The sequence below is a fragment of the Astatotilapia calliptera genome, chromosome 6, assembly GCF_900246225.1.
Source record: "Astatotilapia calliptera chromosome 6, fAstCal1.2, whole genome shotgun sequence".
NCBI lineage: Eukaryota > Metazoa > Chordata > Actinopteri > Cichliformes > Cichlidae > Astatotilapia > Astatotilapia calliptera.
This window is the reverse complement of record NC_039307.1, coordinates 14,936,944-14,956,368: the sequence shown is the minus strand read 5'-3', so window position 1 is coordinate 14,956,368 and position 19,425 is coordinate 14,936,944. Positions and strand designations below refer to the sequence as shown.

At 41.0% G+C, this 19,425-nt stretch overlaps 1 protein-coding gene across 3 annotated transcripts in view; it reads left to right on the top strand.

Annotated features, from left to right (window-relative positions):
• Window positions 1–19,425, top strand: part of pkn1a (protein kinase N1a) — a 60,775-nt gene that overhangs the window by 18,155 nt on the left and 23,195 nt on the right. Inside the window, exons 1-2 of one of the 3 annotated variants that reach the window (XM_026170504.1) lie at window positions 5,270–5,348; window positions 19,035–19,229. In XM_026170504.1, coding sequence (XP_026026289.1) covers window positions 5,322–5,348; window positions 19,035–19,229 — 222 coding nt within the window. In that variant the 5' untranslated portion in view covers window positions 5,270–5,321. Of the gene's footprint in view, window positions 1–5,269; window positions 5,349–18,054; window positions 18,218–19,034; window positions 19,230–19,425 lie in introns of those variants that run through there. The other 2 variants (XM_026170503.1, XM_026170505.1) reach the window with 2 other exon arrangements.

Below are 19,425 nucleotides of genomic sequence, written 5' to 3'. Positions count from 1 at the left end.
CACCTCCTCCTTACTATCACTATACAGGGAGTGCAGAATTATTAGGCAAATGAGTATTTTGTCCACATCATCCTCTTCATGCATGTTGTCTTACTCCAAGCTGTATAGGCTCGAAAGCCTACTACCAATTAAGCATATTAGGTGATGTGCATCTCTGTAATGAGAAGGGGTGTGGTCTAATGACATCAACACCCTATATCAGGTGTGCATAATTATTAGGCAACGTCCTTTCCTTTGGCAAAATGGGTCAAAAGAAGGACTTGACAGGCTCAGAAAAGTCAAAAATAGTGAGATATCTTGCAGAGGGATGCAGCAGTCTCAAAATTGCAAAGCTTCTGAAGCGTGATCATCGAACAATCAAGCGTTTCATTCAAAATAGTCAACAGGGTCGCAAGAAGCGTGTGGAAAAACCAAGGCGCAAAATAACTGCCCGTGAACTGAGAAAAGTCAAGCGTGCAGCTGCCAAGATGCCACTTGCCACCAGTTTGGCCATATTTCAGAGCTGCAACATCACTGGAGTGCCCAAAAGCACAAGGTGTGCAATACTCAGAGACATGGCCAAGATAAGAAAGGCTGAAAGACGACCACCACTGAACAAGACACACAAGCTGAAACGTCAAGACTGGGCCAAGAAATATCTCAAGACTGGTTTTTCTAAGGTTTTATGGACTGATGAAATGAGAGTGAGTCTTGATGGGCCAGATGGATGGGCCCGTGGCTGGATTGGTAAAGGGCAGAGAGCTCCAGTCTGACTCAGATGCCAACAAGGTGGAGGTGGAGTACTGGTTTGGGCTGGTATCATCAAAGATGAGCTTGTGGGGCCTTTTCGGGTTGAGGATGGAGTCAAGCTCGACTCCCAGTCCTACTGCCAGTTTCTGGAAGACACCTTCTTCAAGCAGTGGTACAGGAAGAAGTCTGCATCCTTCAAGAAAACATGATTTTCATGCAGGACAATGCTCCATCACACGCGTCCAAGTACTCCACAGCGTGGCTGGCAAGAAAGGGTATATAAGAAGAAAAACTAATGACATGGCCACCTTGTTCACCTGATCTGAACCCCATTGAGAACCTGTGGTCCATCATCAAATGTGAGCTTTACAAGGAGGGAAAACAGTACACCTCTCTGAACAGTGTCTGGGAGGCTGTGGTTGCTGCTGCACGCAATGTTGATGGTGAACAGATCAAAACACTGACAGAATCCATGGATGGCAGGCTTTTGAGTGTCCTTGCAAAGAAAGGTGGCTATATTGGTCGCTGATTTGTTTTTGTTTTGTTTTTGAATGTCAGAAATGTATATTTGTCAATGTGGAGATGTTATATTGGTTTCACTGGTAAAAATAAATAATTGAAATGGGTATATATTTGTTTTTTGTTTAGTTGCCTAATAATTATGCACAGTAATAGTCACCTGCACACACAGATATCCCCCTAAAATAGCTAAAACTAAAAAACAAACTAAAAACTACTTCCAAAAACATTCAGCTTTGATATTAATGAGTTTTTTGGGTTCATTGAGAACATGGTTGTTGTTCAATAATAAAATCATTCCTCAGAAATACAACTTGCCTAATAATTCTGCACTCCCTGTAGATTACAGCACAAGCACAAGGAGAACATACAAACACCACACAGGAGAGCCTTACACCCTGTAAGGAAAGTTTTAAGCCTAATCTTCAATACATGCATGACCTTTTAGCTGTGAAGCAGCAGTCCAAACCACAAACTAGAAGAATAGTCCTGCATTTATTCAGGCTTAAATAAAGCCTGAATAAAGCTTTGTTTATTTGTCATTTTGTCTGAACTCTAGAGAAGATTAGCTTCTGCTAATATTCTGTCAACACCAGTTATGTGAATAAAAAAATATTGTACTTTGAAATAAATGGAACTGGAGCAGTTTACAGCCACTCTGGAATGTCTGGAATGTCCAAAACAGTAAGGCTGCGAATACAAACAGCCAAAGTGAGTTTCCTCTGTAGAGTTGCTGGGCTTTACTGTAGCATTAGAGATGGAGCACGAACACCCGGAGAACCGCTGCTCCTGCATGTAGGAACGAGCCAGTTGAAGTGGTTTGGGCATCTGGTTAGGACGTGTCACAGCAACCTCCCTTTGGAGGTTTTCAGTGCACGCCCGGGGTTAAACCCAGAATCTGCTGGAGAGACTGTGCATCCCATCTGGCCTGGGAATGCCTCAGGAGGACCTGGAAGGTGTGAATGGGGAGAAGGATGCATGGATGGTTAGTTAGTTCACTTCACTGTTTTTTAAGTAGATCAACTCAGTTAAACTGGAAGAATCTAGAAGTGCTTTGTCTGCTCTGTAAAGAAGTGCTATCTAAAAACCAGTGAAGTAAGAATATGTCTTTAAATATTAATAGGATACCCCTATAACTAAATCAATCTCTGTGCTGTTAAATGACAAATGATGGTAAAAGAATATTAGACACTGGTCCTGCTTTTATTCTTCCAGTACTGATCAGTATCTGCCGCTACTGTCTGAAACAGTCCTCACAGTTCAGTTTTTGACAGCACCTCTAATTTAAAAGATTTTCTGTGTGGTCCATGTCGACTCGTCCGCTACCTTTCCTTTCATCCTTTCCTCTCTCCTCCCCTTCTTTCCTGCCAGGTTGGCTGTTGTCATCACTCAGGCATCTCAGAAATGCCTCCAGATGTTTTCTTTGACTCACACATACACACTTGCAGTCTGCTGGACACATTTCCTTTGGCGTGCTGCTCATAAGCAAAGTGAAGCATACATTGTTTTGACTTCAGGTGGAAGTTTGCATGTAACCTTTGGCCTCAAATCCCCGTGTAGTCAACACATCCGGGAATGCTTCTTCTCTGCTGTTTTTCATGCTTTTTATGCGTGACAAAACTAAACTGGCAACACATTAGTGCTACATAGCAAGTCAGGCCTGCAGAACCATTTCAGTCCCTTCACTTCAGAATTAACACACACACACACACACGCTGAAAGACACATGAAGTGCAGTGATATCAGTTTAGTTTGTGCAGCTCTGCAGTGCTGTTTTTCCTTGAAGCTCATCTCAGACAATACCCCAGACCTGTCAAAGCAATTACCGAGACATCTCTACAAGAGCTGCCTACACACACACACAAACACACACACACACACACTTTCAGATATGTGCTACCACTTTATTACTCTGTGACGAATGTTTAGTGTTATCAGCAGCATCTGCGTTACATTTTTTTTTCTGTCTCTCAACCACTGAAACTGAAAAAGTACATTAAGAAGTCCACAAGATTTGATCTTGCTGCTGTTGACCTGCATTAGTGCTTCAGCAGGCTGCACTGGGTGATGCACGGCTGGGAGGACTTGGTAGTTTCAGTTCTTGGTTTATAAATATGTAAATACGCTTTTGTCTGCTTTTTACTTTGTCCTGCAATCGTAACTACAGAGTTGTTACTGGTCAGTCTGACATGAGCTTTAAATTCATCGTCTTATTAAACCTACACATGGGCGTACTGTTTACCTTTTTGTCCACTGATGGCGTCACAGTTAATATTTGTACAACTGAAAGTGGAAGGTTGGTCTGTTTGTCCACCCTACAGTCCTACTAAGTACATCCCATGATTCAGTAGCTCCTGGAACCACATTTAGCGTCAATAACTTGAAGTAATTGTTTTATGTATGACTTTCTGAGTCTCTAACATCACTGGGGGGATTTTTTTCCCACTCTTACAATCTTGTTTGTGTTTATTGTGGTTTGCGGTCAGTCGAGTTGAGGTCTAGACTTGGGTCATTGTAGCATCTTCATTCTTTTCTTTTTCAGCCAGTCTGTTGTAGATTTGTTGTGCGACCCAATTTTAGGGAAGCTTCAGCTGACAGACGCATGACCTCCCATTTAAGTCTAGAATACTTTGGTACAGAGAGGAGTTCATGGTCGGTTTCTTCTGTCTTTTGATTTGTTCACATGCAATATTGCAACCCTAAGCTGTGCTGCCATGTTCTTTTTAGAGAGAAACAGCTTTATCCTTCCGGAAATGTCAAACTTTTTCAGTCTTTTTCTAATAATAATGAACTGGGATGTTCACTACTTGGATGAATGTGAGATTGGGTTAACACAGACCACCACCATCAGAGCTGGTCACACTTGCTGATGATCAGTTAATCAGTTGCATTTGATTAGCAGCACCTGGCTGTTACTTGCCCTCATATGTCCTAAGCAGTAAGGGTATACTTCGTTTGTATAATTTTGACTTTATTTTGTTTTATGTGTTTTGTTTTTTAAAGTTGTGTCATTCTAATGTGTGCTTATGCACATGTGTGCCTGTCACTTAAAAATAGATGTTAAACCTCAGATGACTTCCTAGTTAAGTAAAGGTTAAATTGTCACATGACTCTATGTTTCCAATGACTGTACTTCCTTCCAAAGTGCAACCGATTGGATTTAAGTAACATTAGATTTTTTTTCAGAACTTTCCAGGAAGTTCTGCGATTTCACTAACTTTTCCCCAAACCCCCTGTTTTGTTTTGTCTCTATGGAAAAGTAAAGTCAAACAGAGCTGCCCACCGTCAGCAGCACTAACCGTGTTCTCCATTGTAATTATTACAAAAATAACTAGAATAAACATGTGGGAGAATCTCAACAATCGTAGACTTTGGACGCATACATTTTTCACCAAAGTTGAAATATTTGTATGGATTTAGCTCCGTTCATGTCAACTTCACTTTTCATTTGGCCTGAAGACGCCATCAGGGAGCTTTTTATTTAAACGCTGTAGTTGACATTCACTCTGTTCTTTTGCTTGTTGTAATTTAAAAACTCTGCACGCCCACTCAGGTAGCGGTATTTCTCTGACTGAGAGAGCGATTTTCCTCGGTTTTCTGGTGCTTACATAGTTTCATGTAAAAGAGTTCACATGTACTATGTATAACTTTTAAAATGGGTCTTTCTTTCTCCTACTCCTCTTCCTTGCACACAGACAGGTCTATGAGCGCAATCTGGTTTTATGAGAAGCTGAACATTTCAGGTAAAGCCCCTCTGTGCTCAGTCAGTCATGTTGGCATGTTGTAAGGTCAGCTATTCTACTTATGTATTGTCGCTAGACAGCTGCCGACCTTCTTCACTGACTCAGCGGGGATTGGACAGTGATTGACAGGTGTGGTCTGTCAATAAGTACCTCTGGAGCAGAAGGTGATTGACAGGAGACCTGCTGTGCTGAGGGTCTCCCAGCCCCCCAGCTGATGAAGGGGATTAATGCAGCAGCTATCCTCTAAAGACTAACCGTCTGAATAGCTGCTTCTTTCTTGCCTTCGCCTCCTTTTCTCTCCTTCTCGGTTCCTGGAATGGTTTTGTGATTATGGAAGCAAGTTCAAGGAGGGAAAAGGTCTGTGTTTACATTCCCACCTGGCGATATTTGTCATGTAAACGTCCAGCTCTGTTTACTGAAGTCTTTTTATGATTGATTCATCTTTAACCTTTGTCTCTAAACATTTGTGGCTCCGTGGCTTTCAGCCATTTTTCATTAACATTTATTTTTACCTGTTGCTTCTCTCGCTGCAAAGATCTGGTTTTCGTTGGGCTGCACTTCTTTCAGTTTGCCTGTAAATTATTAGAAAATGACGAGAAACAGTGTCTCGAAGGATGCATCTATTTTTGAGTCATCAAAAGACTAATAAATGTATTTTCCATCACCGACTCAAAGAAGATCCTAGTAATTCTAATCATTTTCAACTATCGACTATTCTTTGACGTGATACATTATCAGATCATAGGATCAGTGTTATTGTTTTATAACTGCTATCTGCATTTGAATCACAGTGATCACAAGTAAAGAAGTTATGCTTGTTGTAAGGGTGTCAGCTTTCTTCGAAGTTTTAGCTTTTCCATCAGGAAATCACAGTTGAGTCTCTGATGGATCGATGTTAAGTTAGTTTCACTTTTAATGGGGTGATCGTGGCTCAAGAGTTGGCAGTTCGTCTTGTAATCGGAAGGTTACCGGTTCGAGCCCCGGCTCCGACAGTCTCGATCGTTGTGTCCTTGCCTACTGGTGGTCGTCAGAGTCCCCGGTGGCGCCAGTGTCCGGCAGCTTCACCTCTGTCAGTGCCCCAGGGCAGCTGTGGCTACAGTGTAGCTTGCCATCACCAGTGTGTGAATGTGTGTGTGAATGGGTGGATGACCGAATGTAGTGTAAAGTGCTTTGGGGTCCTTACGGACTAAGTAAAGCGCTATACAAATACAGGCCCTTTACCATTTAAAATTTCCCTTGCAGTATATATCTCACACTTCATTAATAACCTGTATAAGTTCAATAATAACCAATATAAGGTCATTAATAACTAGTAACAGTGTGCTGTGCATATTGTGCAAGGTGTTTATTTAATCTGATTACTCACTGCCGTTGTGGGGCTCTCTTGAACGTTCAACTTAAAACAAAATAATTTTGTGTTTACTTTGTATAAGATGTTCAGTTTTTGCATGTGTGAAAGTTATAAATGAAAGCAAAAAGAATGGGGGTCTAAAGGGGGGGGGGGGTTACGAATCCTTTTTTTTTTCTTGGACGTTTTGCACCTGCTGTTGGACACGTAACAGGTAATGTATCTGTGTAGTGGCTTTGTTTGTGTCTGCTGTAGGATATCAGTAGTAATCCAGGTGAGAATCCAGGACTCCACCCAAAAGTTTGCATAACAAAGCAGCTTACTGACGTGTCAGGGAAATGAGGAAAAGACATAAGGAAAGATTTGAAACTGGGAGCCACCGTTTGACCTGCACGTTTCACTACTGCAAATACCTGAAGAAGGTTTCCTTTTGCTCTGAAACTGGTCAGCTCTGTCTGCTCTGAGTCTGTTTGTTCCAGCAGAGGTTTTGAGTAAGCAGCTAAAGAAAGTAAAACCAAGTAAACATTGCAGATAAAGAGGTGGATGGAAGGAAAATGGATACCTGGATATGGGTAAGGCAGTAAGACTTGACTTTGCATGTCCAGCATTGAGTGTATATGAAAACATTAGCACCTGTTGTTTTGAGTGTAAGCCGACAAATTTCAGGTTTGGACAGAGCACATTTTAGAAAAGGTCAGCCTCATTTTGACTTGTGTGTCTTGATAAATGTTCTGTTTTATGTGTTTCTGGACACAGTTGTTCTAATATGTCTAGAAACACATAATGTGCCCATAGACACAAGAGATAAGATTTAAAATCTCTCTGGGGCCAATTGGAGACGTTACTCTTTTAATTTAGGATTGTAGGTAGAGTAGTATTTGTCCAACACATTAAAAAGCATTTTTGATTGAAACATGGTTGATGCAGAGTCTACAGGAGGATGCGTAATAATCTCATAATGTTCTAGTTCATAGTAAGTCTGCTCTGAATGGTTATCTCGCTGTTGAGGCTTTATTTTCAGTCATTAAGAGTTTTCTTAAAGAGAGATACAGAATAATCCATCTCTAATGGAAAGAGGCCATGAGTGTATTATTTTAGATGGGTTTACTAATTACCGTAGGAATCAGATCATGGTTTAAATACAATGGCTGCCACTTTTCTCAGTTGCTTGAGCGAAGTATCCCAGCTGAAGATTCTCCACAAACAATGCTCTGGAAAAAATGTTGCCCCTTTCTGGATTTCAGTCTTACACATGTCAAAGATAATGTTGTTTTCATTTATTAAGCTGAAAAAGCTATCCAAACCTACCTGGCCCTAAATGAAAAAGTAATTGCCCTCCCTAAACGTAATAACTGGTTGTGCCATCTTTGGTCACAAGATCTGCAATCAGGTGTTTGTGGTAACTGGCAATGCTTCTTTCAAAATGCTATGCAGGAATTTTGGCCCATTCTTCTTTGCAGAATTGTTCAAATTTAGCCTCATTGGAAGGTTTTCAAGCTTGAACAGTCCGTTTAAGGTCATGCCAAATCATCTGGACTGGACTAACCCACTCCAAAACCTTCTCAGCTTCTCTCTTTTTGTTTTTGGAGCTGCTGGTATGTTTTGGATAATTGTTCTGCTTCATAGCCCGAGTGAGCTTGAGCTTCAGGGTCATGAACTGATGGTCAAACCTTTTCTGGTAGAGACTGAAATTGATTGTTCCATCAATTACAATAAGTCGTCCTGAAGCAGCAAAGAAGCCCCAGAGGATCACATTACCATCACTGTGTTTGACTGTTCTCGTGTTTTTTTTTTTATGAAATGCTGTGTTAGTTTTATACCACATGTAACAGGACTAAAACACTTGGGAATTATTAAGATGGGTTTTTTCCCCTATTTTTTGGCAAAATTTGCAATGATCCCTTGTGTCCTTTTTAGTCAGCAGTGGTTTTCTCATTGGATCTTCCATGGATGCCTTTTTTTTTTTTAATTTTCTTATTATTCTTATTGGTGAATCATGAACTCTGACCTTAACTGAGACAAGTGAGGCCTGGAGTTCTTTAGATGTTGTTCCTGGTGACGTCCTGCATCACTTGTCGATGGAGTCATTTCCGTGGTCTGGGACGGTTCACCACTGTTCCAGGTTTTCTCCATTTGTGGCTAATGGCTTTCAACATGGTTCTAGCGCTGATGTAGTCAAGTTTTTTTGTTTTTTGTTATAAGACTTTACAAGTTAGCTGTAAAGTGAACGAGTGTGCAGTCATTTTGGGGAAAACTGGCTGCAGCTGACAGAGTTCAGTTTCCTCCACCAGTGCAAAATTGAAGTGGCCAGTAGGACGTGAGAACAATGGCCTTCAGATTCAGTGATGGCTTGCCATTTGAGCTAACACAAGACAACAAAGTGAGATTCTTAAATTGAAATACGTGTTTTTTGCCTTAAAGATCATTGATTTTTTTTTGTATGAATTTCCTTTTTAAGGTGGCGGCGATGACACTAAACGATGTGGCACAAAACAAATTAGAGCCTGAAAACTTGGCCAGAAAGGTTGGAGATGATGAAGATAAAAGGGGGGATTGTACTGGAAGGCTTGGAAGTTGTGAATATAACAACCGGGACTTCCCATCTTTGCCCTCATTCTCATGATTATGCTTTTACATGAGCATTTATAAGTTGTGGGTCAGGCCACGCCGTCCCAATTATAGTCATTATGTTCTCCTATAGCATTTTTTTTTTTTAGTCCTATTTTATTTAAGCTCCTCCTCCTAAATAAGATGTGTATCTAATGGAGCTGAAACAAAAAACCTCTATGCTAATCATTTCAATCAGTTCTGTAGCATAAAAAACATTTAGTGGTTCCAGCTTGCAAACATGCAAGGAGGAGGAATCTTTCGGGTTTGGAGTCCAAAGATAAAAAAGTTATTTAAAAGTCATGCTAGCTCTTTGGAATGCTATAATGGGCATTTTTCCATTGTTGTAAATGGAAATATCACTGTTATCATTTCCAGTTAGCCCTTTATTGGTGGTTTTTGTGTCAGAGGCATTTATTAATACTGTAATATAAACGCTAGAAAGATGGAGCAAAAAAAGCAACCTTGCCATTGCTCCAGATATATAAAGACCTGAGCCAGCAGCCACTTTGCTTTGCTGTCTACGAGCTACTGTGGTGAATACTTGACTGGCCCAGTTCTTGCACATTGTAGTTGTAGTGTGCGGTTGCTGATTCATTGCCGTTCTCTGCCCCCCGTCCTGCCTGCGTCAACCCCGTGGCTCTCTCAGCCGCCTCGGCGGTCTCTCTCTCCTCCCTCTCTTCCTGTCCCCTCGCCACTCTCTCTTTGTTTGCTCCGTCTGTCTCTCTGCCCCTCTTGGCCCATCGCTAACCACTTCTCTCTCCTTTTCTTTAGCGTGACTCCACATTTTGGCTGTTACTCTCACCAGTCTGTATTTTCTTTGACCTGAGCGAGCCATTTGAATATCGTTGATGCACTTCTTACTAAAATTTGCATGTTAATGACTTTTGATCTAAGGTCAAAACTGGCTATGCAAACCACCGTTTCCCTTCAACTGTTTTGTTTTTTTATTTCCATCTTTCTTCTTGTATGCTCTCCGTTTCTGGGCATCATACCACTCTCTGCTTATTAGTCCCACTCCCTGTCCTTGCCTCTGTGCCTTGCAGTCCATCAGCATGACAAGAATAGGAAATGGTGTTTCCTGAGATCCTGAGTTTCATCTTTTTAGTACAATAGTTCGAAATGACCCATATGCGAGTGGAAGAGGTCTGCAGGAAATGACATACAAGTTACTGTAAATCCATTAGAGGAACCCCGTGCTGAATCATGGTTCTGCCATTGTTGTTTGTGTGTATGTGTGTGTGTTACAGAAACATGATCTCTTCATCGCCCTCGTCCTGGAGTACATGGACTGTTAAGTCATGGTAGCAGCAATTTTACTTTGCTGCTTCAGTTCCAGCAGTTTGGTTCAGATGATAGATATGTGTGCTGTTTTGTTCAGTCATTGTTCACAAAACATGGATCCTGCTAATGGCATTTGCATTATCATGACTTTAATTAGCATAGATTAATAGGATAATATTAAAAATCTAAAGAAATATAAACATCACAGAGCTGCTAGTCTTAGGCACAAATACAATCCACTCTCTACACCCTCTCCTTACTCACTTTCACTCCTTTTAAATGTTTACTTCAAGGGTCGGCCACATTAACTGCTGGGTTATAAAACCCTCCAAAACAGAGAGTGCAGTGATGCAGGGTTACTAACCACACACCATGAAGGTGCACCATCTGTTTTGTGACTGATGTGGAGGAAACAGTAAACACTTACAGATATGACTTCTGCCTTCCCCTTTCTAGCCATGCAGCATGTGCAGTTCCCAAACATTATCGTGGTTATTGATCACATGAGGAATTCCTTTTTGCTTCTGTTGCTCACCACTGCGTTCTTGGTTTCAGCTGTTAGTGAAAAACGTTTGCATAAATGAAAGTGCGTGTCAGCAGAAACAAGGACTATGATTAGGCTTATATTTCTTTCTGTTTTGGTTCTTTAAGTTTTGTTCACCACATCTTTACCTTAATGGCTAATCCCTACACTTTCCTGACTGAACAGTAAAGGAAAGAAGAGGTGGCTGCGTGCTTTGAAGATGCATTTATTTGGATTTATTTTAGCTTCCTTTTATTTGGCTGAATTGCCTAGGAAGTTTGCACAGACTCCTCAACATCTGCTTCTTCAACAGTTAAAACTTTGTGGTGTAAAAGAATAACAATCACCCGTTGTATGGGATCCTGGTGCAACAATGTCTCAGTGAAAAAAATAGCACTCTGCAACAGTGGGAATAAAGAACTCCCTTTAACAGGAAGAGACTCATGTCGCTTTTTCCTTATTAATGGTGAACTGAGCTGCTCACTCAATATCAGTCTGGTCTTAATAAACCATCAGGCAATATCTGCTTTGCTCCTCAGTAACTACTCTTAGATTTGTGTATCACATTCTGTTACGCCGTGTATGTTTTTAGGAAACCATAGCTAGGCTCAGGACTAACAGAAGTAAATAAATTTGCTGCTAAGAGCAAAATGACTAATTACTAATATTTTTTTCCAAGACTTATCCATACACACATTCATTCTAACTTCACTTGTGGCTCCCATGTGCACAGAGATCCAAATGTAGCTAATGCTAAACAAGTACCACATAAACTAAGAGAAAGACTGAGGCCATTCTTCTTCTTAGACTGTGTATACAATATTTACATGGATGTAGCTTCTTGTTTTTAGCTTTTGATCATCATCATTTTTTACACTTGCACCTTAGCTCTCAGACTATAACTGCATGAGAGGCTAAGTTATGTTCATTCAGAAAGATGAATTGAAACACAGTATTGGTGCATTAACACAGGCATAGACACCTGCTAATGAGAGCACATGAATAGAAGGAGTTTACGCAACAATACTCAATCAATTATTTATCACATTATTGCAATGGAACTGCACATTTTTCAGTCCTAAAGGTTGCCACGTGGGTTTTCCCTTTAACAAAGCTAAGAGTAATAAGTTAACATACATGACTCGTGAAATGCTGCTCTTTTGGCCCTTATAAATAGTCATCATCTGTTGATTAAAATAGTTATGCGTTTCCTTGTTGAGTGTAGAGACTGAACCACTGGTGCTATCTCATACTTATATATATTTTTTATTTCTTTATGAAATGCTTCCTGAAGCGTATCGTTCTTCTTCCTCTTCTCTCTTCTTCCTCCTCTATTATTAGCCCATCTGTCCTTCCTCTATCACGACAGAACAGGCGTCCAGTCATTTTTTTCTTTTTTAAAAATGGCATTCTCACTTCTCATCATGTTTGCCAGGCCACTCTGAAAAGGGTGCGCTATGACCACCAGAGTACACCGATCCCACCCTCTACAATAACATCACGTTGTCAGCCTGAACTGGGCTGAGCTGTGTGGCCTTGCTCCCCAGGAGACATGTGGTCATGTTTCACTGGAACCTGACGTGGTGGGGTTTGGTTTTTTTTTTTTGCTTGTTTTGAGTGTCTGTGTCTGTGCATTCAAAGTGAATATCTGTCCTCCTATTTTTGCCTGGCACCGCCTTTCCCTGACCTCTGTGTGGACACTCTCTCTGAACTGACTGGTCATTATCGCTCACTTGGAAAACTCCAGCCATTGTATCACACTGGAGAAAATATGCGTGTTGGAGAAAATGGGCAAGGCTCTTCCTCATGACAACTTAACACAGCGAAGACTTCTTTGAAGCGTCAAAATTTCCATGTTGCAGGGTTACCATTTGTCCAGAATATTAACAGACACCTAAAGTCTGCATAAGAATAGAATAGAAAGACTCTCAGAGCCATGTCTTTCCTCTGTGTGGACACTATCTCTGAACTGAGTGGTCGTTATCACTCAGTTGGAAAACTCCAGCTATTGTACTCACAGTGGAGTACATGCACACACCAAAAAAAACCCTGCACTCTACCCCGATCCTGCCTTGTCCATCTCCGTCCAGCCCTAGGCTCCTCTGTGCTGCTCACACAGTCTGATTGAATTAACCTCGCTTGGTGCCGTTATCTATTGAATTAGCCCGTCATTGCTTCCCTGGACACTGCAGCTGTATGTTCCTCCCTGGGCTAGTTCACTAACAAGCTGCACGAGGTGAGTCATTCATGTCCCTTAGCTGTCGCCGTCTTTGCACTGCTCCACAGGGGTCAGCAGATGGAAAGTGACGTTGTTTTTTGGACTGTATCGGCTTTATTTACGTCAGGTGAGAACAGCGTCAGTTTCACCGTGACCATTATGACTCACTTGGTGCTTCCTCTTTGTGCTGCCTACATATCTGTGTCAGATCGCATTATTCAGACATCTGAATGCTGCTGACATGTCTTTAGCAGATGTTGTGCTGGAAGGTAACAAGTGGCACATCCTGAAGCCTGCTGGTCTGAGGGTTGATTGTTTTAAGACTGAATATTTATTTCTTAAAAATAAGAACCAATTTCAGAGTAAAACCGGTAAAAAGTCATCCATACATTTATTTTCTGTTAGTATTGCAACTCTCTCTCCTCCCTGGTATGGACAAAAGTCAGTCGTTCGCCTCAAAACGGTTCAAAAAAGTTTTTACTGACAACATCACATCACCCCAGCCTAGTCGCTTCTCTCCGTTAACTTCCTTTGCGGAGTCTGGTGCTGCGAAGCAGGTCCAAAACATCTCCTGTGGACGCTACCATCCAAACATCACCTTCTTAAACACACACAGAAATAGAGACCCAAGTGAAATGAAGATAACATAATACCATAAATAAAAATTTTGAATTAAATTTCATATTTCATAGTGCAAATGATCTTAAGATTGCAAAACAATAGGATTTATTGCAGTTTTTGTGACAATATACAGTCCAGAAACTAGTTATTGCTATGAGTCCCTTTAATGTGAAAGAAAAGACAGAAAAAGTATGGCCATAGTTACACAACATTAAAGAATTCAGCGCGTCACAAAAGCATTGAGCTAAGATACAGTCTAATGTAACCTTTGGAGAAACTACAACCAAACCTATAGACCAGATACAGTTTACATCAAAAAGAAGAAATTTGAGCTTTAGAGCTTCTACTTTAACATAATGACAATTGTATTTAAACAGTGTGCCTTAAAACTAAGCGCACAGTGAGAGGAAACTAAAGGTCGCTGCTCTCCTAGTTTTGTGTTACTGAAAATGAGAAGATAGTGGTCGTTCTAATTTCTTAAAATTCTCTTCGTCACTGAACAATCTCTGCTCGGATCAGAAACTTGTTCAAGAAAACCAAAGCAGCCACCAGATGTCTTGCAGTCCAACACTTGTCTCTGCTGCCTTGTTATGTAGCCGCATTTTTAAGGAGGTACACATCAAAAGCAGCGCAGTGAATCAAGCTTTATTTGTAACATGACTCCATTTTATTGGCATCTCTGCCCAAAATTGTGGATAACAGGAGAGTATATGCAAAGTAGGAGAACTTAAACAGCCTCCCTCTGGCTCAGTTACACAATCACTTCACCATCTCACTGATAATCACTTGATAGTGAGGAACAGCACAAACACAGCAATGCACGATTACTCAAACACTTCAGCCTTTTTTTAGCAACAGCAGATCGTCTGCTGGAAATAAAGCAAACGTTTAGTCTGGTTTTTTGTTTGTGTGTTTGTTTTTACAGCTGCAGGTGTGGATTACGTGTATATATGTATACAACGAGGTGGAGACGCAAATGTAGACGTGGAGGATTGTGTCGTGTTAAAGTGACGTCTTGGCATCAATGAGCTTTCTCCTCGTCTTCATCAGTCACTCTGGATTAAGAGGGGTCACAGCCTTAGAATAACAGCCGCCACCCAGAAGGCTCATATTTGCTCATAAAGACAAGAGTCTCTGCTTTAAAAAGTCAACATTTCCTTTCAAAGATGGTCGTTGGTGATATTAAGAGCAGCGCTGCGTGATTAGTGGTAAAGTTATAAATGTCTTTATTTTGGTTTACAGCCTTTAGGAGCCACAGAGACCCTTTTTACTTGCTGTTTTTAATGATATCGCATAGAACTCACAGATGTGACTGCTTTAACTTTTATTGTGCTTGAGGTGTTATGCAGTTATTTTTTAGATTGTATAGATTTATCCAACCACTTCACAAACACTCGGGATTATCATAGTGTGGCCTGCTAGTCTTTATTAGCCCTTGGTAATGTTTCATGTGGTCCTCAGGCATGACAAAGAAGAAAATGACATTGCTGTACATTTTAATAATCCACAGTTCATGTCAAGCAATGAAATGCCAGCACAGAATATCCTAACAGTGTATTTTTCTTCAGTTTTAACTTATTTTTATAAAAAATGAATCATAACAGACTAAAGCTTACTGACAAATGCAGTCAAAGTCCCTCTTTTCCAATTAAAGGAAGCAATTATATTAAATTTAGACAGAGATGAGTCAACTTTATGTGGACACACAGACAAATTGCAAAATCACAGATAATTAGTCCCGTCTGCACTCAGGTTCTCCCAATATGACAAAAAAAAACCCATTTTTACACGCTTCCCTAAATAGAAATCATAGAATCCAGTTAAAACACTTCATCGTTAGTCATCATGAAAGGCCCGTCACTGCTGACCTCATGACTTTGGTTGTTGTGATTGCTATCAGTGACTGCTTACAGAAGGGCACCTAATGAGCTGCATTCATTTTTGCTGTGGCAAAGTGATGTCAGCATGCTAATAGCATACTCTTGCCTTTCTGTATACTTGCATCCTGTTTTTCACTCACTCTGTTATAAGCTAGATGCTAATGATTTATTAAACAGGAAAGATTTTAAGTTTTAAAGAGTAATATGTCCACTTAGTTTGGATTGCTCCAACTAAGAAGTGAAAGGCAGTCCTACTCCTTGGTCTTATGCAGTTTTGATCACAGGTTTAAATATGAATGTCATGATCATTTTGTGCTTTTCTTTGATCTGTTCTTTTTCAGGTGCGGAATGATTGTACAGCATAGATCTTTAATAACTTAACTAAAAAAATAAGTATTGGGTGCACAAGTTTGAATTTATCTTGCATTTTCTCTAATCCACACAGGGTCGAAACTATACATTCAGGCTCAAATACATTCGTGTACCTTCACTTATATTTGGTTAAATGACCCTTAGCAAGTAGTACCAAGACCAATCTCATTTGTTTGTGGCATAATTCTGGCTGAATATTTGACCACTTTTCCAGGCAGAACCAGTAGAATTCATTCAAACTCGTCCGACCTCCAGCCTGTTGGTTTCAACAGCTTTGGGAACGCCGTTCCAGGCGCTTAATGTTAGCCTGCTTTATCCATTCAAAACCAGTTTTGATGTGTTTGGGACCATTGTGGTGTTGGGACACCCAGCTATGTCCAAGTTTCAACTATCTAGATGTTGATTTGAGGTGAAGTTCTTCTCCATTCTTATCCCATTCACTTTGTGTGATGTGCCCCTAGAACCGCTGGCAGCAAAGCGGCCTCTGAGCATGATGCTACCACAACCATGCTTGATGGTTGGGACAGTGCTATTAGGTTTGAAAGTGTCACCTCTATTTCAAATATAGCTCTTGTCATTTTGGCCAAATAGCTCAATTCTTGTTGCATCCTTGACTACAAAACACCCTCTCAGTCCATGGTGATGGAAAACTGATTTCACTGTGCACAGTAACGTTGGTGTTGCAGCAGTTTCCAGTTCATGGCAGGCTTGGGCTTTGGGGGCTCCTAAGTGGTTCCTGAACATCCTTGCAGATCGTGGTTTCTTCCGGATCTTGGCAAAGTGGTGACACCTCTGAATAACTTACATACACTTGTTTGAACTGATGATCTTGGAATCTGCAATTGTTTAGAAAGGGCTCCAAGTTACTTTCTCAACTTGTGTAAATCTACAATTCTCCTTCTTAGATCTTTACTGAGTTTCTTGGACTTACATTTCAAACCTGTGCACCCAATTTTTTTCTTCGTTGTCAATGTCATTAAAGATGTATGCTGTACAATCATTCCACCCTGGAAAAAAGAGCAGTTCAAAGAAATCATTAAAATCCCCAAATTACCATGACATTCATTCCCATGATGAGTGTATATGATCTGAATTATACTGACACACATCCACTGATGAGTAATGGCGTGTTTTGTATACCAAAAATCGTCTGTTTCAAGGTTGTAATTTTCATAATTACATTCTCTTAAATGTGGTTGTAGTGGGTAAGCTATCAGCCAATCATCATGCAGCAGGAAACGAGTCATAGAATAACAGGACTCACAGCACTGTGGCCAAGCCTCAAAACTCAACAACAGCACGGGGGGACGATCAAAACTCGGCATGTTTTTGTTTCTTCTGAGACCACCGGGCTACAAATCACAGCTATTTGTCAGATAATCCTGTATCTCAAAACTGATATTGTACAACATGACACAGACTACTCACTCTTTGTCTTATAGTTTAAAGGATCATCAAGGTTTTTCCTGCCCTTTGGAAGTTTTTGCCAATAACCAAAGGAAAATCCCTTTCTCCTTCCTAATGCGGTCATAAAATCATTTACTAACTGGTTCTATTTATTAGAGTTTCAGCGTAATAGACATTTTGCTTGTCATGTGGTCAGACCTACAGGAAAATGCATCAATTTCTTCTAAATAAGGCTGATTATGAGTCAGCCATAGTTCTAATAATGTTGGAGTCCACCCACTGTAGCTTCTATAGCGATGTTATCATATTTTAAGAAGGCTTTCTATAAGCGATGGGGAATCACCACTGGGGTTTGTAGATGTCGAGCCCAAAGGAAATGGGAGGTCAAGCAGGCAGCAGTAATGCGTCCAAACCTTACTCTCTGGCTCTGATCCCATACTTAGAAAACGCATCCTTCCCCCTGTTTCCGCCCTTAAGATCATATCAACCATCAAATTAAGAGTGTTTAAAAAAAACATAGCTGTCACAAATTCACTTCTAGCCAGATCAGATTAAGCAGTGAACTTAATGGCTTTGTGTCACAGATACAATAATAATTGACTAAAGCTTTAACAGGGAGAATGCATTCTTTATGTGCTGAGCCGCGACCCTCTTCTGTGTCTCACTCGCCACTGACAGCAGCAAAATCGCAGAGGAAACAGGAAAGGCCTGAGCAGCTTGGTGTTGGGACGGATATCCTCTTTTGGAGGCGTTCCCCCTCCTCCCTCACTTAACTCTCCTTCTCTTTATCTCTTTTTATCGTTTTTCTCCCCTTAGCCCTTGTCGCACTCTGTGTGGCATTAACAGTTTGGCGGAGCTCAGAAGCGTGCCGCAAGGTTTTTGCTCCTCTGTAGATTATTTGGGACGTCAAAATCCGAGGGAATTATGTGTTGGCATGGTGACGAGGAGGATGAGGACAGCTCTGAGGTGAAGTGTTGGCTTGTTTGTTTGATTTGTGAGTTCCTGTAATAGTGGCTGAGTGACTGTGATTTCGAGTAACCCGGAGTCTTTCTCTGCTGCCGGGTTCCTGATGACTTATTTTATAGTAAGCTGTAGCTCTGCTCGAGACCAGACAATATGTAAATAGCCTCCTAGTACAGAAGAAAAAGTTGTGGTGTGAGTGGAGTCCCTTCACGTTGTAGTACCTATATGTTGTTGTGCTGTTGTTTTTCATGTACTTTCAGACAATCGTTGGATTTCTCGCACAGAAGAGAGGGACTGGCTCGTGAGAAAGCTCTGAATGAATACAATGGCCAGTCTGGGTCATGGGACAGATCTGTAATTCACTTTGATCCTTGTGTGTAGTCTGAGTTTCATTTGGCAGACAAATTTCCTGAAAATAGCATCTCTAATGGTATTCCTGAACATCAGTAGTTTCAAAGCGCTGCTTGTAAACAGGTTAAACGTTGCAGAGTTTGTTTGAAAGTATTGTAAACAGCAACTGAAGAAGACTTTTGCCATTCCTCGACGCTCCTCCTGCATCTTTTTCCCATCCTCCTGCTTCCTTTTGTAGCTTTCTTGTTTGCCCTTTTCCTCTCTACCCCCACCAATCCCTCACGCCAATCACTATCATGTCTTGCTCTCTTTCCCCCCATTACTGCCTTATCTTGCTCACCATCTCTTCCTCTTCTGTCTTTCCCACTCTCAACACCCCATCTAACCAGGCTAAGGCAGAGTGATTTGATTGTTGATTTCGTCTAATCATCTCCTCGTTTTTTCCCGCTCCGTCTCTCCTCTTGTCCAGAGTGACCCAGGCGGGCTGTCGGTTCTGGAGCAGCTTGGTCTGGACCAAAACTCGGACTTCTCGGACTCCAGTGTTCAGCAGCTTCTGGATGAGCAGCGGGAAAGGATCCGTAGGGAAATTCGCAAGGAGCTAAAGATCAAGGAGGGAGCCGAGAACTTGCGCAGGGCGACGACTGACAAGAGGAATGCACAGCAGGTAGGGTTTTATTTAAATCCAAAAAGCTCCAGGTATCATGCTTATTAATGGGAACTGATGAAATAAATGACATTAAAGACTTTGCAGTGATTTTTTTTTTGTTAATAAGACAGGCAAAACCTCTATAGCTTGGCAAGGTAGGAAAAAATAAGGTTATCAGAGCAGCCCTATTTAGTTACTCAGTTTTACCACAGTA